Source organism: Anomaloglossus baeobatrachus, chromosome 7, assembly GCF_048569485.1.
Source record: "Anomaloglossus baeobatrachus isolate aAnoBae1 chromosome 7, aAnoBae1.hap1, whole genome shotgun sequence".
Classification (NCBI taxonomy): Eukaryota; Metazoa; Chordata; class Amphibia; order Anura; family Aromobatidae; genus Anomaloglossus; species Anomaloglossus baeobatrachus.
Genome location: NC_134359.1, coordinates 306,623,738 through 306,645,377, shown reverse-complemented (window position 1 = coordinate 306,645,377; position 21,640 = coordinate 306,623,738). Strand labels below are relative to the sequence as shown.

The following is a 21,640-nucleotide window of genomic DNA, read 5'->3' as shown; positions in this document are numbered from 1 at the left end:
AGGGGGTGTCCCCCTCAACTCCCCTCTCCAGGCCCGTGGCAGAACCAAGACGGTGCCACCAGTGCAACCTACCTGGACACTTCAAGGCCATGTGCCCTCAGCGTCCCAAGGCCCCGGCTCCGTCCCAAGGGCCGCCCAAGGTGTATTGTGTGGGTGGGGGTGGTGGTAGGTCCCTGGACAGCTTCCAACCTGTCACCGTCGGCCGGTCTGTGACCATAGGATTGCGAGACAGCGCCTCGGAGGTGACTCTGGTGCGGCCTGACATGGTGTCCCCCCAAGACTTGATCCCGGGAAAAACCCTCGCTGTCTCCGGGATTGGAGGCATTGACCCGGCGCTGCCTGTTGCTGACATTTATGTGGACTGGGGCGCAGGGCGAGGGGTGAGGGAGGTGGGGGTAACTGATCGGATCCCTGCAAACGTGCTACTTGGGACAGATTTGGGGCAGATAACCTCCCAGTTTGGCCCCCCCCCAAGGGCTGAACCTTCAGCCCGTACTGACATGACTCCTAACAATGTTAATGTGTTATCTATGAATGATGTAAGGGAGGAGGGAGTGAACTCTGATATTTCTGCTTGCATAGACACCATAGACACACACTCAGCTGCAGCTGTGACAGGGGAGGGGGTCAGAGAAAGGTGTGACAATGCCTCTACAAGTAATCAGCCTGTGAGCTGGGATCTGTTGCCCTCTGCAGGGATAAGCAGAGAGCAGGGTGCTGCAGGGGGAGGACCAGTGTGTGGGGTGGGGGCTACCACAGCAAATGTGGGGTCCCCAGAGATTTCACAGCGGGGTTCTGTTGCTGCAGGAGGGGAACAGGCAGGTGAGATTGGGGCCGGTCCAGGAGCGGAAGTGCTCCCAGGTAAGATCTCGGTGCATGGTTCCCCCACAACCGGGGTGTCAGGAAGCCAGGTAGGTCTGCCTGAACCGGCGACTTGGTCAGGAACGGAGGAGGAGCAGGCACGACCCACGGTCGCAGCGGCTGTGGCCGCTGTCACCCGCAGTGGGAGTGCTGGAAGCCAAGGGGCCTCCCGGAGGTCCGATAGCTCTTCCCCTTCTGACCAAGTGGCAGCCGAGTCAGGTGGAGGCCAGGACACAGGTCCCGGGGTACTGACTGAAGATGTGACAGTCTCGTCGATTCTGGCCACATCTAGTCAGGGGTTTCAGGCAGCGTTAGAAGCTGACGACAGCCTGAAAGCTCTTAAGGAGCAGGCGGCACAGCCTCCCTCGGACTCGGACCCGGAGCGAGTGGTCTGGGACCAAGGACGGCTGTACCGGGCCACGGTCCAGCAGGGTTCACCGGAGGCGTGGCCCAGGGACCGACAGTTGGTGGTACCCTATCCGTTCCGGACGGAGTTGTTGCGGATCGCACATGAGATTCCGATGGCCGGACACCTAGGGATCGCTAAGACCAAGGCCAGGTTAAACCAGCATTTCTACTGGCCAAAAATGGGGGCCGATGTGGCTGCCTACTGCCGTTCGTGTGAAACCTGTCAGAGAGTGGGGAAGGCGGGGCCACACCCCAAAGCCCCACTAGTATTTCTGCCAATCATCGATGAGCCTTTCAGGAGGGTGGCTGTGGATCTGGTCGGCCCGCTGGCCATCCCCAGCAGCTCCGGGAAACGCTTCATACTGACGGTAGTGGACTATGCCACCCGGTACCCAGAAGCAGTGGCCTTGTCGTCCATTCGGGCTGACAAGGTGGCCACCGCATTGCTGGAGATTTTCTCCCGAGTGGGTTTTCCCCAGGAAATGCTCACTGACCGGGGGACCCAATTCATGTCCCAGCTGATGGAGGCCCTCTGTAAGCAAGTCCAGGTGCGACATCTGGTGGCCAGCCCGTACCATCCACAGACTAATGGCCTGTGCGAGCGGTTTAATGGCACCTTAAAGCAGATGCTTAAGATGTTGGTCGACTCCCATGGGCGTGACTGGGAGCGGTATCTCCCACACCTGTTATTTGCTTACCGGGAGGTTCCACAGGCCTCAACAGGATTCTCACCGTTTGAGCTCCTGTACGGGCGACGTGTGCGGGGCCCCCTGGCTCTGGTGAAAGAGGCTTGGGAAGGGGATTTGGCCACCCCTGGAGTGTCGGTTATCGAGTATGTCATGCGCTTCCGGGACAAAATGCAGGCCTTGACGCAACTGGTACACGACAATATGGCTCAAGCCCAGGCCGATCAGAAGCGTTGGTACGACCAGAACGCTTGTGAGAGGACCTACCAAGTGGGTCAAAAGGTGTGGGTACTGGTCCCCGTACCACAGGACAAGCTTCAGGCAGCCTGGGAAGGCCCATACCTCGTGTACCAGCAGCTCAACCCTGTGACGTACCTGGTCACCCTGGACCCTGCCCGTGGAAGGCGGAAGCCCTTCCATGTGAACATGATGAAGGCACATCATGAGCGGGAGGCATGTGCGCTCCCCGTGTGCAACCTGCCCGAGGAGGGAGAAGCGGAAACCCTCTTGGATATGCTAGCCCAGGTTAGGGCAGGCGGATCCATTGAGGATGTGGAGGTTGGCCACCAGCTCTTGGAGGACCAACGGTCCCAGCTGTGGGCCACCCTACACCCCTTCCGGGGGTTGTTTACCAACCAGCCCGGAAGGACTGACTTGGCTGTCCATCACGTGGACACTGGGGATCATCCCCCGATCCGGCGTTCAGCATATCGGGTTTCCCTGGAGGTGCAGCAACACATGCGCCAGGAGATTGACGAGATGCTGAAGCTGGGGGTGATCCAGGCATCCAACAGCGCTTGGGCCTCGCCTGTAGTCCTCGTCCCTAAGACGGACCGAACCACTCGGTTCTGCGTGGACTACAGGGGGCTCAATGCTGTCACGGTCGCCGATGCGTACCCAATGCCACGCATCGATGACCTGCTCGATCAGTTGGCCGGGGCTCAGTACCTGACCATCATGGATCTGAGCCGGGGATATTGGCAGATCCCCCTGACTCGCAAGGCCAGGGAACGCTCTGCCTTTATTACCCCATTTGGACTGTACGAGTCCACGGTGATGCCATTCGGGATGAGGAATGCCCCTGCCACTTTCCAGCGGATGGTCAACACCCTGCTCAAGGGACTTGAAGGGTACGCGGCCGCGTACCTAGATGACATTGCCGTCTTCAGTCCCACCTGGGAGGACCACCTAGAGCATCTAGCACAGGTGCTCAGGCGGATCCACCGGGCAGGTTTGACCATCAAGCCGGGAAAGTGTCAGCTGGCCATGAGCGAGGTCCAGTACCTCGGTCACCGGGTAGGCGGGAGAACACTGAAGCCCGAGCCTGAGAAAGTGGAAGCCATCGCATCCTGGCCCACCCCCAGGACCAAGAAGCAGGTGATGTCCTTCTTGGGGACCGCTAGGTACTATAGGAGGTTTGTTCCATGCTATAGTAGCCTGGCAAAGCCCTTGACGGACCTCACCAAGAAGAAGCTGCCCTCTGCAGTCGATTGGACAGTGGACTGCGAGACAGCCTTCCGGGCCCTAAAGGACGCCCTGTCCAGCCCGCCCGTGCTACAGGCAGCCGACTTCACGCGGCCGTTTGTAGTACAGACCGACGCCAGTGACTTCGGCCTCGGTGCGGTACTCAGCCAGGTGGACTCTGCGAGCCAAGAGCACCCAGTCTTGTACCTGAGCAGGAAGCTGTTACCAAGGGAAGTGGCCTATTCCACGATGGAGAAGGAGTGCCTGGCCATAGTGTGGGCCCTGCAGCGTCTGCAACCCTATCTATACGGGCGCCACTTCATCGTGGAGACGGACCACAATCCCCTCAGCTGGTTGCACACCGTCTCTGGGACGAATGGGCGATTGTTGCGATGGAGCCTTGCGCTCCAGCAATACAACTTCACCATTCGCCACAAAAGGGGCCGTGACCACGGTAACGCAGACGGGCTGTCCCGACAAGGAGAGGTCGCGGACGGGCGCACGGGGGAACACCGGAGTGTGCTGCCCCCTAGCGCCCTCAAAAGGGGGGAGGTGTGAGGCAAATCCCGGGATATGAAGATGAATTATGACTTCCAGTCATAATCTCTCATCACTCCATGGCAGTGCCCCCTCCCTTCTTGTTCTCAGAGGTCCAGCATCTGTGAAGGTGTCACATCCCAGCCATCTCCTGTGATATGGAGATTAGGTGACGTGGGAACAATGGACACAGGATGACTCCCTGCCGTGACCCTGTAGTAGGGGCTGCTATCTAATTAGCAAGGCTATGGAAGTATCCAGACAGAACGACTCCAGTAAAAAATGGTTCATATCTCGCAAGCCATATTTCCGATAAATATGGCAACCATAAAAATGGTGTCTCCGCATGCGGACGATGCTGGCACACCCTTTTTATGGGAGCAGGACCTGGGGAAATACCCCAGGCGTGATATCAGCCAATGGGGAACTAGTAGACAAGTCATGAGTCCTCTCGTTCCGTAGCTAAATTCATAGCTGTCACAATGAGAGCGTCGGCGTCCGCCTACGACGCTCCCAGGCCAAGTTATGGCCATATTCCATGTTGTGGATTTTGTCCATAACTCCAGCCAGGGGTGGAGCAGTGCTCCCTCTGAGGTCACTAAGGTAGGAGGGGACCTGGATTTGCCCAGGTTGATAACCCTACTTCGGCCATTTTCCAGTGTTCTTTCGCTGGGGGTCACGTGCAGGAAACATCTGTGGGAGTTCCTAGAAACCTGGTCTACAGCACCCCCCTGTGGCCAGACGCACAAGGTAACTGATTGAATTGCATACCTGTTTGTAAACCATGCTTTATCTGTAACTGTACTCTGACATATGTATATTCTGTAGATTCCCTATTGTATATATTGTAGTTTCTAGTGTGCTTTAGGCTGATTAAATTATATAATTAATCTTGGGCTGTTCTGTTATCTCGATCTTGAATCCCACGTCTGTGTGTTCGGCTAATAGTTACCGTGAAGCGGTTGGTGGCAGCGAGTTTGTGCCAAGGATTATTGTGGGGAGGCCAGTGAGATTCGGGGAGATTTTATATATTCCGCCCGCGGAGGTCGGGGGAATATATACCCTACTCTCACCGGGGACCCTTCAATAATCGGCATAAGTAGTATAGCGGCCTCCTTGCTTATTGTCGGGCAATTCCATAATTGGCCTGACTATAAGAGGGGCGCTAGAGAGCGCATCACGTGCTCTGTCTGTCGGTCGGGAGGTATAAAGGAGGGGTGACCCCCACTTGTTACCCCCCCGATTGTGACGTACTGGTAGCCAGCGCGGGGGATTTCTGAGTGACCCCCCCGGTGGTTTGTGACAAAGACCATTACTGCCTGGTGGAGTTCAAGCCTGAACAAGCATGACCAATACTGACCAGGGAAAATCAGACTGGACAAGAAGACCATTACTGTCTGGTGGAGACCAAGCATGACCAACACTGATCAGGGAAAATCAGACATGACAAGAACACCATTACTGCCTGGTGGAGACCATGGCCGAACAAGAATGACCTATACTGACCAAGGAAATTCAGACTGGACAAGGAGTCCAGTACTGCCTGGTGGAAACGAAGCCTGAGCAAGCGTGACCAATACTGAAAACGTAAGACTTCGATTTCACATGAAAGACCTTTTTAGAATTAAATCCCAAGACCAAGCAGTCAGTGTCTGAAATGAGACATCAAAGCCTCTAAGAAATCATTTCACTGGTGACCAAGATTTCATAAAATATCAAAAGTCACAGAGGTTCATTAACATATGAGTCCTGATTAGACAGAGCGCTACGCGAGGCCCCCATGTAATAATGAAGCATACGTCATCCTTACCTGGGGTTTCTGAGAGCATTTTTAGTTCATCATCATATAACGCTCCATCCACATCCGTCATATTGAGCCGTCCCTGGTGTTTGGTGTGATACAGGATCACGGCTGAGCATGTCCTCACATTTTTCTCCCACTCTGTCCTATTGTAGTTGGAGATTGGCAGATGCTTCACCTCGGACATGTGATCCCGGAATGTCCATTCTATGAAATCCATTAACCATTTTAAGTCTCGCTCTGAAGATCTGGAACTGATCCCCACGACAATCCTGTTACTACAAGAGAAACAGTGAAGGTGTGACCAGAATGAAAGCAGCACGTGATTTGTGGTCTTCATATCACTAAGAGGGGTCACCATAAGCAGGGAGGGAGGGGAGGTTGGATATTATGGTCTGCACACACTTAATATGATCTTAATGGTGTCAGGAAAGAGCATTCAACTCCGGCTGTACTGGGACATTCCTCATCATTATTGGGTAAATGTTCTGGACCCTCCAGGTCATCTGCCATCACACTGTGGACATCCTTGTGTGTTGTGTATATAGTGGTCTGCTGACTGTATCATGTCTCCTGTACCTATAATTACAGCCGGGTCTTCATATCACTAAGAGGGGTCACCGTAAGCGGGAGAGGAGGGGGTTGGATATTATGGTCTTCATTGGAGAACATTTTTTCGAAGAAAGCCAAGACCATGATTCCAGATGGAGGAAAGTTGCTCTCACACGACAGATCCTAATTACTACCTTCTTACTTTGGGGGGGGGGGGGGATTTTTGTACCATTTTCTCCTCTGCTTCATAGTGTGTCAAGTATTTTGGAAATGGTTTATGACCGGTGAGAGCTAAACTGGGCCATTCTTTAGAAAATGGAGTCTAGGACAACAAAGTAAACCTCACCCTACTGATTGCCATTTTGGAAAGTTTTTTTTTTTTTTTTCAAAAACTTTTTATTGATTTTCCAATTTTTTATAAACATAACAAGATATTCATGGTTACACAAGGAAAAACTTTTGTCTGACAATATGTGACATAATAGGGTGCGATGCCCCAACTTGATATTTTAAACTGTTTATCTGATTGATATGGTCTCTATTAAACCAAGGCAAAAGTACTAAGAAATAACAGACGCGATACAAGTCAATTAGAATCATTAAGCCCCTGTGCCAACCCCGAATGCTTCCAAATTTTCTGGCACGTCTTGCTGCTACCTTAGCGTCTCGTCTCCCCTTCCCTCCGGAACCCACACCTACGTGATTTTCAATTTACCCAGGTTGTCCTGGCTGTCATTCAGAAGGTACCATTCCAATTGTATAAAAGATGTCATCAGATTATCTATTTCTCCCTGAGTAAATTGACTTTCAATGAAGTTTCTCCATTTCCCAAAGAACTTGGGTGTCAACCTGTCTTTGTCCCTTTCCGCTTCCACTTTCTCCAGCCTTAATAAATCATGTAATTCCCCGATGACCTCTTTTATGGATGGTCCCTCCCTTTGTATCCAATGCTTTAAGATGGACCGTTTGGCTATCATGGCTATGTCATGTACTATTGTATATTTCTTCTTTCCCGGCATGTCCGATCCCCCTCTTACTCCTCCCTCAAAGGAAGGAAAAATCCACACCATTAGCTCTAGATTTCCAGAAATTCCCCATGTTGCCTGGACAAATAATCTAACTTGATTCCAAAACTTGTGAATTTCCTTACACTCCCATAGTCCATGTAGCATATCTGTTTTTTTCTCTTTGACATTTAGGACACCGCATATCTCTTCCCGGAATGTTGAAGCCCATAATAGCCCTGTGTAAAATTCTAAATTGGGTGTCTCTCCATCTCTCATTGGTAACATGTTTCCGCATCTGTACCCATCCCTTCAATATATCCCCTACAACTTCCTGCCCTTTCAATTGTTTCCCCCACGCTGTTAGAGTACGGCTATCCTCCCCAGATATAAGCATTCCCCGAAATGTTCAGTAAATTTGGGAAACATTTACACTTGCTACATCACTTTCCATAAGCTCATCAATCAAACTCTTATTCAATTCCTTTCCAAGCTCCCCCAAATCTACAAATACTCCATGCTTCAGTTGTTCATATTGGATGATATGTGAGCTATTAAGGTCATACTTGTCAAGCACTTCCCGTCCTGTCAGCCACCTTCTCTCCTCCACATTCATGACATCCTTCATTCTCTCGACGCCCTTCTCTTTCCATCTAGTAAATAGCTTATTTTCCCGTCCCATGGGAAAGTTCGGAGATGCCCAGGGATTTAAGTACTTAGATACGTCCCAATTTCTTTCTTACCAGTTTCCATGTTAGCATAGTGTCTCGGAATAAGATTGAGTTCCTTATGTGCCCATCTGCCCTGGACAATGGGGAGTGTAAAATGGACGCCAAATCCCACGGTGATGCATACTTGACTTCCATGTCATAGTCTGAGTGCCTGCTCGTTCCTCTCATCCAATCAAACACATGTCTCATTATACACACCAGGTTGTAACCCCGAACATCCGGGAAACTGAGACCTCCTTCATCCGTTGACTTCATCAGTGATCGTAACTTTATTCTAGGTTTCCTTCCCCTCCATATAAAATCCGCATACGCTGAGTTGAGCCTATTTACGTCCGTCAGTTTTAGCAATATCGGGATCGTCTGGAATGGGTACAACAGTCTAGGAAAGCTCATCATTTTTATCAGGTGGCACCTTGCCAGTAGTGGTAGAGGCAGACCCTTCCATCCCTTTAGTTGTGCTATAATTTTCCTAATTAGCGGGCCATAATTCATCTCGTAAATTGATTCCACCGTTCTTCCTATAATAATTCCCAGGTATTTAAGTGATGTCTGTGCTATAGGAATGCCACATATACAACCATCCCTTACATTCCCCCCTTTTAGGAACAGGATCTCACACTTTTTTTTATTCAATTTGAATCCTGAGACTAATCCAAATTTTTCAATTAGGGCTAGAGTCTGTGGCAAATCCACGTTAGGGTCCCCCATATATAGTATGACATCATCGGCAAAAAGCGCTGTCTTTATTTCAGTTCCCCTTACCTTAATCCCTTTAAAACTATTCGGGCCCTGCAATATTCTTGACAATGGTTCAATGGCCAAGTCGAATAAAAGGGGAGATAGCGGGCAGCCTTGTCTTGTTCCCTTCATCAAAGGGAACACGTCTGATAAAAAACCTGGAGTGTGTACCCTAGCTCCCGAGTTAGCGTAAAGATTCCTAATGTAAAGCCTCATTTTGCCTACAATCCCTGTGGCCTCTAGTACTTTGTCCAGCCAGCTCCAATTTACATTGTCAAACGCTTTTTCTGCGTCGAGTGTAACTAGAGCGGGTCTTGCCCCCCTCTCTATCTGTTCCAATCTCACCGCATCCACCACTAGTATTGTCTTCCGGATATTAGTGACAGCATTTCTCCCTTTAATAAACCCTACCTGGTGCTCTGTAATGATCCTTGGAAGAATCATGGCCAATCTATTAGCCATAATCTTAGATATTATTTTTAAATCCTGGTTTATAAGTGATATGGGTCTATAGCTAGAGGGATCATCCAGGTCTTTAGTTCCCTTAGGGAGTAATTTGATATATGCTACGTTTGAATTTTTAGGAATTTCCTCTCCTTCCAAAAATGCATTAAACACCGCAGTTAAATCCGGCGAGATCAGATCTCTCATAGCCTTATAAAACTCGCTGTTATAAAGCGTCGGGGCCTGGTGCCTTGTTGGTGTTAAGCTCCCCGATTGTTCTAGTCACCTCCTCAACTGTGATATCTGCATTTAGGTCACTAAGATCTTCCTCTGTTACGCTAGGCAAGTGCGCGTGTCTTAACCACTCTGCCTCGTCAGTCATGTCATTGTTTCCTGGCCCATATAGTTTTCTATAAAAATGTCCCAGCAATTTATTAATTTCCTTAGGATCTGTGGTCACCCCCCCCCCTTTCTTTTTAGTTTGGAAATCACTGTCATTTTCCTGCTACCCCTTGCCAAATTTGCCAGCATCCTCCCCGCCTTGTTGCCAAATCTATGTAGCTCTGCTTCCCTGTGCGACCAAAATAGTTGATGCTTTTTTTTGGCCCATTCATCGAACCCCCTTTTCGCCTCCAGCCATCTGTCTTTTGTCGTGGGAGATCTATTTGCCAAATACTTTGTGTATGCTACCCGCACTGCTTCACTCTGGGCATTATAATTCTCATTGGTCTTCCTTTTGATCATGGCCGCATATCCAATCAGGCGACCCCTCAAGACCGCTTTTGCCGTTTCCCAGAACAGCACTGGGTTCCCTTTGTGTTCCTTGTTTTGGAAAGTTTTTAAATAATAGAAATATAAAATGGTAAAGTAATATCGCAGTGAGGCAAACCCTGGGATATGAAGATGAATTATGACTTCCAGTCATAATCGCTCTCATCACTCCATGGCAGTGCCCCCTCCCTTCTTGTTCTCAATGTCCACCATCTGGGAAGGTGTCACATCCCACTTACACCTCCAACAGCCATCTCCTGTGATATGGAAATGAGGTGATGTGGGAACAATGGACACAGGATGACTCCCTGCCGTGACCCTGTAGTAGGGGCTGCTATCTAGTTAGCAAGGCTATGGAAGTATCCAGACAGAACGACTCCAGTAAAAAATGGTTCATATCTCGCAAGCCATATTTCCGATAAATATGGCAACCATAAAAATGGTGTCTCCGCATGCGGTCGATGCTGGCACACCCTTTTTATGGGAGCAGGACCTGGGGAAATACCCCAGGCGTGATATCAGCCAATGTGGAACTAGTAGACAAGTCATGAAACCTCTCGTTCTGTAGCTAAATTCATAGCTGTCACAAAGAGAGCGTCGGCGTCCGCCTACGACGCTCCCAGGCAAAGTTATGGCCATATTCCATGTTGTGGATTTTGTCCATAACTCCAGCCAGGGGTGGAGCAGTGCTCCCTCTGAGGTCACGAAGGTAGGAGGGGACCTGGATTTGCCCAGGTTGATAACCCTACTTCGGCCATTTTCCAGTGTTCTTTCGCTGGGGGTCACGTGTAGGAAACATCTGTGGGAGTTCCTGGAAACCTGGTCTACAGCGCCCCCCTGTGGCCAGACGCACAAGGTAACTGATTGAATTGCATACCTGTTTGTAAACCATGCTTTATCTGTAACTGTACTCTGACATATGTATATTCTGTAGATTCCCTATTGTATATATTGTAGTTTCTAGTGTGCTTTAGGCTGATTAAATTATATAATTAATCTTGGGCTGTTCTGTTATCTCGATCTTGAATCCCACGTCTGTGTGTTCGGCTAATAGTTACCGTGAAGCGGTTGGTGGCAGCGAGTTGTGCCAAGGATTATTGTGGGGAGGCCAGTGAGATTCGGGGAGGTTTTATATATTCCGCCCGCGGAGGTCGGGGGAATATATACCCTACTCTCACCGGGGACCCTTCAATAATCGGCATAAGTAGTATAGCGGCCTCCTTGCTTATTGTCGGGCAATTCCATAATTGGCCTGACTATAAGAGGGGCGCTAGAGAGCGCGTCACGTGCTCTGTCTGTCGGTCGGGAGGTATAAAGGAGGGGTGACCCCCACTTGTTACCCCCCGATTGTGACGTACTGGTAGCCAGCGCGGGGGATTTCTGAGTGACCCCCCCGGTGGTTTGTGACATATTGGTGGCATAGCGGTGGGATCGAGATAATAGTGTGTGTGAGTGTGAGACCCATACTCCCAGACACTAAAGACTGCCTGCAGCAGCTGTGGCTGCTGGGGTCTTCAGACTAGCTCAACACTAGAGTGTCAGAGTGCAGATACTGTAAGGTGTGTGGAGGCATCAGGTGTCAGTTCTGTGTCAGTGACCAAAAGTCTGCAAGAATGGCTGATGGCACCAGGAGCAAAGCCAAAGGAATGGCCGATGCTAAGGCCAGAGACGATGAGGAGGTTGTCCACGAGTCCTCCAGGAGCCAGACGCCAGAGAACAGCTCTGCAGAGGACATCGCACAACCTGGCACTGCTGGACAAAATGAGGAGGAGCTCGCCCAAGGGTCCTCAACGAGCCAGATGCCAGCCCTCCGCTCTGAAATGGACAGTGAATCACCTGGCTCTGCAGCGTGCCGCAGATCACCACTTGCCGATCCCTCCGGCCTGAGAGGTGCAGAGGCCCTCCTTCAAGCTGCCTTGGCCAGGCTTATGGCTGGAGACCGGGATACCTACGAGATACTCATGGCCGAGCGTGGGCGACAGGCAGCGCGTGACGCTGAGGCTGCGGAGCGGCAAGCAGCGCGTGACGCTGAGGCTGCGGAACGGCAAGCAGCGCGTGAGGCTGCGGAGCGGCAGGCAGCGCGTGAAGAGCGAGAGCGACAGGCAGACCGTGACTACCAGCTGCAGCTAGCTCAGCTCCGGCCCTCATCAGCCACATGTGACCTTCAAAACACCAAACTTCCAAAGGTCCGTGTTGAGGACTTCCCAGTGCTGGAGAAGGATGGAGACTTGGACTCTTTCCTGACTGCTTTTGAACGGACGTGCTTGCAGCACCATCTGGACAAGGATCAGTGGGCCAAATACCTGACCCCCCGTCTAAGGGGTAAGGCCCTGGATATCCTTGGGGACTTGCCTGCTGAGGCAGATCAGGGCTACGACACCATCAAGCGGGCCCTGATCCAACAGTACAACCTCACTCCAGAGTCCTACCGCAAGAAGTTCCGGACCCTGCAAAAGGGACCAAAGGACTCCTGGGCTGACCACCGGCGGGCACTTGCCCGAGCTGCCGACCACTGGACCCAAGGCCTGCAGCTTTCCACCGGACCGGAGATCCTGGACTTGTTCATCACGGAGCAACTCTTGTGGAACTGCCCTGAGGATCTCCGCCAGTTCATCCGAGACCAGAAGCCAAAGGGGTCCACGGCTACAGCTGCCCTGGCCGATGACTACACCAACAATCGGGCTCCTGAGGCCAGGAGAGCAGCCACCAGCAGCACCTGGAGAGGGGGTAAGATGAACTCTGCGACTGCCCCACCTGCCCCTAGACTGCAGGGGGTGTCCCCCTCAACTCCCCTCTCCAGGCCCGTGGCAGAACCAAGACAGTGCCACCAGTGCAACCTACCTGGACACTTCAAGGCCATGTGCCCTCAGCGTCCCAAGGCCCCGTCCCCGTCCCAAGGGCCGCCCAAGGTGTATTGTGTGGGTGGGGGTGGTGGTAGGTCCCTGGACAGCTTCCAACCTGTCACCGTCGGCCGGTCTGTGACCATAGGACTGCGAGACAGCGCCTCGGAGGTGACTCTGGTGCGGCCTGACATGGTGTCCCCCCAAGACTTGATCCCGGGAAAAACCCTCGCTGTCTCCGGGATTGGAGGCATTGACCCGGCGCTGCCTGTTACTGACATTTATGTGGACTGGGGCGCAGGGCGAGGGGTGAGGGAGGTGGGGGTAACTGATTGGATCCCCGCAAACGTGCTACTTGGGACAGATTTGGGGCAGATAACCTCCCAGTTTGGGCCCCCACCAAGGGCTGAACCTTCAGCCAGTACGGACATGACTCCTGACAATGTTAATGTGTTATCTATGAATGATGTGAGAGAGGGGGGAGTGAACTCTGATATTTCTGCTTGCACAGACACCATAGACACACACACAGCTGCAGCTGTGACAGGGGAGGGGGTCAGAGAAAGGTGTGACAATGCCTCTACAAGTAATCAGCCTGTGAGCTGGGATCTGTTGCCCTCTGCAGGGATAAGCAGAGAGCAGGGTGCTGCAGGGGGAGGACCAGTGTGTGGGGTGGGGGCTACCACAGCAAATGTGGGGTCCCCAGAGATTTCACAGCGGGGTTCTGTTGCTGCAGGAGGGGAACAGGCAGGTGAGATTGGGGCCGGTCCAGGAGCGGAAGTGCTCCCAGGTAAGATCTCGGTGCATGGTTCCCCCACAACCGGGGTGTCAGGAAGCCAGGTCGGTCTGCCTGAACCGGCGACTTGGTCAGGAACGGAGGAGGAGCAGGCACGACCCACGGTCGCAGCGGCTGTGGCCGCTGTCACCCGCAGTGGGAGTGCTGGAAGCCAAGGGGCCTCCCGGAGGTCCGATAGCTCTTCCCCTTCTGACCAAGTGGCAGCCGAGTCAGGTGGAGGCCAGGACACAGGTCCCGGGGTACTGACCGAAGATGTGACAGTCTCGTCGATTCTGGCCACATCTAGTCAGGGGTTTCAGGCAGCGTTAGAAGCTGACGACAGCCTGAAAGCTCTTAAGGAGCAGGCGGCACAGCCTCCCTCGGACTCGGACCCGGAGCGAGTGGTCTGGGACCAAGGACGGCTGTACCGGGCCACGGTCCAGCAGGGTTCACCGGAGGCGTGGCCCAGGGACCGACAGTTGGTGGTACCCTATCCGTTCCGGACGGAGTTGTTGCGGATCGCACATGAGATTCCGATGGCCGGACACCTAGGGGATCGCTAAGACCAAGGCCAGGTTAAACCAGCATTTCTACTGGCCAAAAATGGGGGCCGATGTGGCTGCCTACTGCCGTTCGTGTGAAACCTGTCAGAGAGTGGGGAAGGCGGGGCCACGCCCCAAAGCCCCACTGGTATCTCTGCCCATCATCGATGAGCCTTTCAGGAGGGTGGCTGTGGATCTGGTCGGCCCGCTGGCCATCCCCAGCAGCTCCGGGAAACGCTTCATACTGACGGTAGTGGACTATGCCACCCGGTACCCAGAAGCAGTGGCCTTGTCGTCCATTCGGGCTGACAAGGTGGCCACCGCATTGCTGGAGATTTTCTCCCGAGTGGGTTTTCCCCAGGAAATGCTCACTGACCGGGGGACCCAATTCATGTCCCAGCTGATGGAGGCCCTCTGTAAGCAAGTCCAGGTGCGACATCTGGTGGCCAGCCCGTACCATCCACAGACTAATGGCCTGTGCGAGCGGTTTAATGGCACCTTAAAGCAGATGCTTAAGATGTTGGTCGACTCCCATGGGCGTGACTGGGAGCGGTATCTCCCACACCTGTTATTTGCTTACCGGGAGGTTCCACAGGCCTCAACAGGATTCTCACCGTTTGAGCTCCTGTACGGGCGACGTGTGCGGGGCCCCCTGGCTCTGGTGAAAGAGGCTTGGGAAGGGGATTTGGCCACCCCTGGAGTGTCGGTTATCGAGTATGTCATGCGCTTCCGGGACAAAATGCAGGCCTTGACGCAACTGGTACACGACAATATGGCTCAAGCCCAGGCCGATCAGAAGCGTTGGTACGACCAGAACGCTTGTGAGAGGACCTACCAAGTGGGTCAAAAGGTGTGGGTACTGGTCCCCGTACCACAGGACAAGCTTCAGGCAGCCTGGGAAGGCCCATACCTCGTGTACCAGCAGCTCAACCCTGTGACGTACCTGGTCACCCTGGACCCTGCCCGTGGAAGGCGGAAGCCCTTCCATGTGAACATGATGAAGGCACATCATGAGCGGGAGGCATGTGCGCTCCCCGTGTGCAACCTGCCCGAGGAGGGAGAAGCGGAGACCCTCTTGGATATGCTAGCCCAGGTTAGGGCAGGCGGATCCATTGAGGATGTGGAGGTTGGCCACCAGCTCTTGGAGGACCAACGGTCCCAGCTGTGGGCCACCCTACACCCCTTCCGGGGGTTGTTTACCAACCAGCCCGGAAGGACTAACTTGGCTGTCCATCACGTGGACACTGGGGATCATCCCCCGATCCGGCGTTCAGCATATCGGGTCTCCCTGGAGGTGCAGCAACACATGCGCCAGGAGATTGACGAGATGCTGAAGCTGGGGGTGATCCAGGCATCCAACAGCGCTTGGGCCTCGCCTGTAGTCCTCGTCCCTAAGAAGGACCGAACCACTCGGTTCTGCGTGGACTACAGGGGGCTCAATGCTGTCACGGTCGCCGATGCGTACCCAATGCCACGCATCGATGACCTGCTCGATCAGTTGGCCGAGGCTCAGTACCTGACCATCATGGATCTGAGCCGGGGATATTGGCAGATCCCCCTGACTCGCAAGGCCAGGGAACGCTCTGCCTTTATTACCCCATTTGGACTGTACGAGTCCACGGTGATGCCATTCGGGATGAGGAATGCCCCTGCCACTTTCCAGCGGATGGTCAACACCCTGCTCAAGGGACTTGAAGGGTACGCGGCCGCGTACCTGGATGACATTGCCGTCTTCAGTCCCACCTGGGAAGATCACCTAGAGCATCTAGCACAGGTGCTCAGGCGGATCCACCAGGCAGGTTTGACCATCAAGCCGGGAAAGTGTCAGCTGGCCATGAGCGAGGTCCAGTACCTCGGTCACCGGGTAGGCGGGAGAACACTGAAGCCCGAGCCTGAGAAAGTGGAAGCCATCGCATCCTGGCCCACCCCCAGGACCAAGAAGCAGGTGATGTCCTTCTTGGGGACCGCTGGGTACTATAGGAGGTTTGTTCCATGCTATAGTAGCCTGGCAAAGCCCTTGACGGACCTCACCAAGAAGAAGCTGCCCTCTGCAGTCGATTGGACAATGGACTGCGAGACAGCCTTCCGGGCCCTAAAGGACGCCCTGTCCAGCCCGCCCGTGCTACAGGCAGCCGACTTCACGCGGCCGTTTGTAGTACAGACCGACGCCAGTGACTTCGGCCTCGGTGCGGTGCTCAGCCAGGTGGACTCTGCGAGCCAAGAGCACCCAGTCTTGTACCTGAGCAGGAAGCTGTTACCACGGGAAGTGGCCTATTCCACGATGGAAAAGGAGTGCCTGGCCATAGTGTGGGCCCTGCAGCGTCTGCAACCCTATCTATACGGGCGCCACTTCATCGTGGAGACGGACCACAATCCCCTCAGCTGGTTGCACACCGTCTCTGGGACGAATGGGCGATTGTTGCGATGGAGCCTTGCGCTCCAGCAATACAACTTCACCATTCGCCACAAAAGGGGCCGGGACCACGGTAACGCAGACGGGCTGTCCCGACAAGGAGAGGTCGCGGACGGGCGCACGGGGGAACACCGGAGTGTGCTGCCCCCTAGCGCCCTCAAAAGGGGGGAGGTGTGAGGCAAACCCTGGGATATGAAGATGAATTATGACTTCCAGTCATAATCGCTCTCATCACTCCATGGCAGTGCCCCCTCCCTTCTTGTTCTCAATGTCCACCATCTGGGAAGGTGTCACATCCCACTTACACCTCCAACAGCCATCTCCTGTGATATGGAAATGAGGTGATGTGGGAACAATGGACACAGGATGACTCCCTGCCGTGACCCTGTAGTAGGGGCTGCTATCTAGTTAGCAAGGCTATGGAAGTATCCAGACAGAACGACTCCAGTAAAAAATGGTTCATATCTCGCAAGCCATATTTCCGATAAATATGGCAACCATAAAAATGGTGTCTCCGCATGCGGACGATGCTGGCACACCCTTTTTATGGGAGCAGGACCTGGGGAAATACCCCAGGCGTGATATCAGCCAATGTGGAACTAGTAGACAAGTCATGAAACCTCTCGTTCTGTAGCTAAATTCATAGCTGTCACAATGAGAGCGTCGGCGTCCGCCTACGACGCTCCCAGGCAAAGTTATGGCCATATTCCATGTTGTGGATTTTGTCCATAACTCCAGCCAGGGGTGGAGCAGTGCTCCCTCTGAGGTCACGAAGGTAGGAGGGGACCTGGATTTGCCCAGGTTGATAACCCTACTTCGGCCATTTTCCAGTGTTCTTTCGCTGGGGGTCACGTGCAGGAAACATCTGTGGGAGTTCCTAGAAACCTGGTCTACAGCGCCCCCCTGTGGCCAGACGCACAAGGTAACTGATTGAATTGCATACCTGTTTGTAAACCATGCTTTATCTGTAACTGTACTCTGACATATGTATATTCTGTAGATTCCCTATTGTATATATTGTAGTTTCTAGTGTGCTTTAGGCTGATTAAATTATATAATTAATCTTGGGCTGTTCTGTTATCTCGATCTTGAATCCCACGTCTGTGTGTTCGGCTAATAGTTACCGTGAAGCGGTTGGTGGCAGCGAGTTGTGCCAAGGATTATTGTGGGGAGGCCAGTGAGATTTGGGGAGGATTTTATATATTCCGCCCGCGGAGGTCGGGGAAATATATACCCTACTCTCACCGGGGACCCTTCAATAATCGGCATAAGTAGTATAGCGGCCTCCTTGCTTATTGTCGGGCAATTCCATAATTGGCCTGACTATAAGAGGGGCGCTAGAGAGCGCGTCACGTGCTCTGTCTGTCGGTCGGGAGGTATAAAGGAGGGGTGACCCCCACTTGTTACCCCCCGATTGTGACGTACTGGTAGCCAGCGCGGGGGATTTCTGAGTGACCCCCCCGGTGGTTTGTGACAATCGCCATATACTGTCCATATAAAATCCCCAAATAGGGCACAAATAATAACAAAAAAATTCTGTCAATGACCCTGCATTACCCCGTCATTTATTCCTCAAATACATACAATTCCCAAATAATAACACCTGTACCACTAACCAATCCTGGGAGATCGTAGCTAGCACCTGAAGAAGCCATCCTGCGAAACAAGGAACAGTGGCCAGAGTGTCACTTCCCGAAACTAACCCTGATGCACAATGGCTTATGTCAAGGGGGAAGGGGGCGAACGCTGGCAAAACTCAACAGAACAACAGTAAAACAGTGGCAGGAGGTTGTCCAGTAAAGGGTTTCATAGATGTCATGAGCTGCTGGTGTCGGGGGGCACATCAGCTGCTGGTGTCGGGGGGCACATCAGCTGCTGGTGTCGGGGGGCACATCAGCTGCTGGTGTCGGGGGGCACATCAGCTGCTGGTGTCGGGGGGCACATCAGCTGCTGGTGTCGGGGGGCACATCAGCTGCTGGTGTCGGGGGGCACATCAGCTGCTGGTGTCGGGGGGCACATCAGCTGCTGGTGTCGGGGGGCACATCAGCTGCTGGTGTCGGGGGGCACATCAGCTGCTGGTGTCGGGGGGCACATCAGCTGCTGGTGTCGGGGGGCACATCAGCTGCTGGTGTCGGGGGGCACATCAGCTGCTGGTGTCGGGGGGCACATGAGCTGCTGGTGTCGGGGGCACATGAGCTGCTGGTGTCGGGGGGCACATGAGCTGCTGGTGTCGGGGGCACATGAGCTGCTGGTGTCGGGGGCACATGAGCTGCTGGTGTCGGGGGCACATGAGCTGCTGGTGTCGGGGGCACATGAGCTGCTGGTGTCGGGGGCACATGAGCTGCTGGTGTCGGGGGCACATGAGCTGCTGGTGTCGGGGGCACATGAGCTGCTGGTGTTGGGTGTTACGAGGGGGACCCGGGGAAGCGTGCCAAGATGGGAAATGGACAGCTTCCTCCGGTCAAGGTCCACTGTGCGGTGTAAGGGACCGCTGCTATGGTCAGGAAAGAGTGAGAGGGTTGCTGCTAGTGATCGTATGGAACGTCACAGACGATCTATGTACACCGGTCCGCCCTAACCCGTGAGGGTTGTATGGCACGGATCTCAAGGCTCGGTGTACCTGTTGCACGGGGACGCACAGAGGTGCCTACACACGTGTGCCAGCGGGAGTCACAGGAATATGGCACGAGGGTAGCACAGAGGTGCCCACGCACGTGTGCTTCAGAAACCAAGTGAGTCCGACAGAGACTCAAGGAGCTCACCTGGAACAGGAACACAGCCTGCTAAACAGGATACTGCCGGAGCAGCAAGGCAGGGGCAAGACCTGCAAACCAGGTGCTGCCTGAGCAGCAAGGGCAAAGCCCACAAAAGACAATAATGCCTGAGCAGTGGCGTGGCAGCACGCTGCCAGACATCCAAACATAGAAGGACGGTCACGCGCCGCCATGATGGCAGGGGGAGCTTTTAAGGAGGTGTAGCTCCACCCAAGGGCGGGCGCGAGACGGGCGTGACCCAATCAGGATTCGTGACGTCCTGGCCCAGCCAGTCAGGATTCAGCACATCACCAGCCTCGTCATCGGGCCGTGTGATATCAGTGAGCGAATCAGAAGACGTCACGTGGAGCACATGCTCATCTTCCTGCCTCTGGGTCATAAAGGCGGGATCCCCGGTTTCACAATGTGCAGAGACATGGGAAGTCCTGCTGCTTCCATGAGCATCTATTCTTTGCACACTGCGCAACCTCCCAGAGCCTCCGTGATGCTGAGCAGGAGAGCTCGTGGCAGGCAAGGGATGGGAGACCGCTCCATTCCTTGCAAGGAGAGAACCACTAGGTGTCACCCTTCTGCTGTGTCTCTGAGAAGGCAACTCCTGCAGTCTCCCAGACCTTTGGCGCTGCTGAGCAGGAGGGCTCGTGGCAGACAAGGAATGGGGGACCACCTCATTCCTTGCAATAAGAGAGCCACGATGTGTAACAGTTGGGGGCACATGAGCTGCTGGTGTCGGGGGGCACATGAGCTGCTGGTGTCGGGGGCACATGAGCTGCTGGTGTCGGGGGGCACATGAGCTGCTGGTGTTGGGGCACATGAGCTGCTGGTGTCGGGGGCACATGAGCTGCTGGTGTCGGGGGCACATGAGCTGCTGGTGTCGGGGGCACATGAGCTGCTGGTGTTGAGGGCACATGAGCTGCTGGTGTTGGGGGGCACATGAGCTGCTGGTGTTGGGGGGCACATGAGCTGCTGGTGTCGGGGGGCACATGAGCTGCTGGTGTCGGGGGGCACATGAGCTGCTGGTGTCGGGGGGCACATGAGCTGCCGGTGTCGGGGGGCACATGAGCTGCTGGTGTCGGGGGCACATGAGCTGCTGGTGTCGGGGGCACATGAGCTGCTGGTGTCAGGGGCACATGAGCTGCTGGTGTCGGGGGCACATGAGCTGCTGGTGTCGGGGGCACATGAGCTGCTGGTGTCGGGGGGCACATGAGCTGCTGGTGTCGGGGGGCACATGAGCTGCCGGTGTCGGGGGGGCACATGAGCTGCTGGTGTCGGGGGGGCACATGAGCTGCTGGTGTTGGGGAGCACATGAGCTGCTGGTGTTGGGGAGCACATGAGCTGCTGGTGTTGGGGGGCACATGAGCTGCCGGTGTTGGGGGCACATGAGCTGCTGGTGTTGGGGGCACATGAGCTGCTGCTGTTGTAGAAGTAGTGTATATGTGACTATATATATATATATATATAGTGTCAGCCGCAGACTTTGCCCTCTTTGCACTCACCTTGCTCCAGACCGGTAGCTCATGTCTTATTCCTTAGTTGATGCTCCGTCCTTTTTTACTGTCTGTCTGGTTCCTGTCTTTTCTCTCTTTCTTTCTCTCTTGCCGTAGTCCTCTTTGTTCCTGGGTTTTCGTCTCTCTCCCTCTGTCTCTGTCTCTCTCTTTCTCTGTCTCTTTCTGTCTCTTTCTCTGTCTCTTTCTCTGTCTCTTTCTCTGTCTCTTTCTCTGTCTCTTTCTCTGTCTCTCGGTCTATGGTGTCTCAGTCTTTTCCTGGAAGTCACTGGTCCTCCTCCTCCTCCTCCTCCTCCTCTTCTCTGGTTGTTTTCTACTTTCACTTTTACTTTAGGCTGCAGGTTTCTTCCGTATAGAGGGGGCGAGGAGACGCGGCCGCTGTATATTGGGGTATTGTCGGGGGTCGGGGTCGGGCAGATCTCAGAGTCGGGGTCAGATCTTGTGACCAGATGAGATTTTGGCCCTGATTCATTTCTACTTTTGCCCTTTTTCTATCTGTTTTCCAGTCTTTTCTTTGCTTTATCTCTTTTATGTGTCTCCCTTTTTATTTTGCGCCATTCTGGGCATGGTCTTTTATCTGTTTTCCTTTTTATTTTGCGCCATTCTGGACGCAGCTTTTATGTGTTTCCCTTTTTATTTTGCGCCATTCTGGACACGGTTTTTATGTGTTCCCTTTTTATTTTGCGCCATTCTGGACATGGTCTTTTATCTGTTTTCCTTTTTATTTTGCACCATTCTGGACGCAGCTTTTATGTGTTTCCCTTTTTATTTTGCGCCATTCTGGACGCGGTTTTTAT

At 53.6% G+C, this 21,640-nt stretch overlaps 1 protein-coding gene across 2 annotated transcripts in view; it reads right to left on the bottom strand.

Annotated features, from left to right (window-relative positions):
• Positions 1 to 21,096, bottom strand: part of LOC142245712 (uncharacterized) — a 61,330-nt gene extending 40,234 nt beyond the window's left edge. For both annotated transcript variants that reach the window (XM_075318655.1, XM_075318656.1), the window contains exons 1-2: positions 20,835 to 21,096; positions 5,767 to 6,035 (exon numbers count right to left, since the gene is read on the bottom strand). In XM_075318655.1, the coding sequence (XP_075174770.1) occupies positions 5,767 to 6,035; positions 20,835 to 20,857 (292 nt within the window). In that variant the 5' untranslated portion in view covers positions 20,858 to 21,096. The remainder of the gene's footprint in view (positions 1 to 5,766; positions 6,036 to 20,834) is intronic.
• Between the last annotated feature and the right edge of the window lie 544 nt (positions 21,097 to 21,640).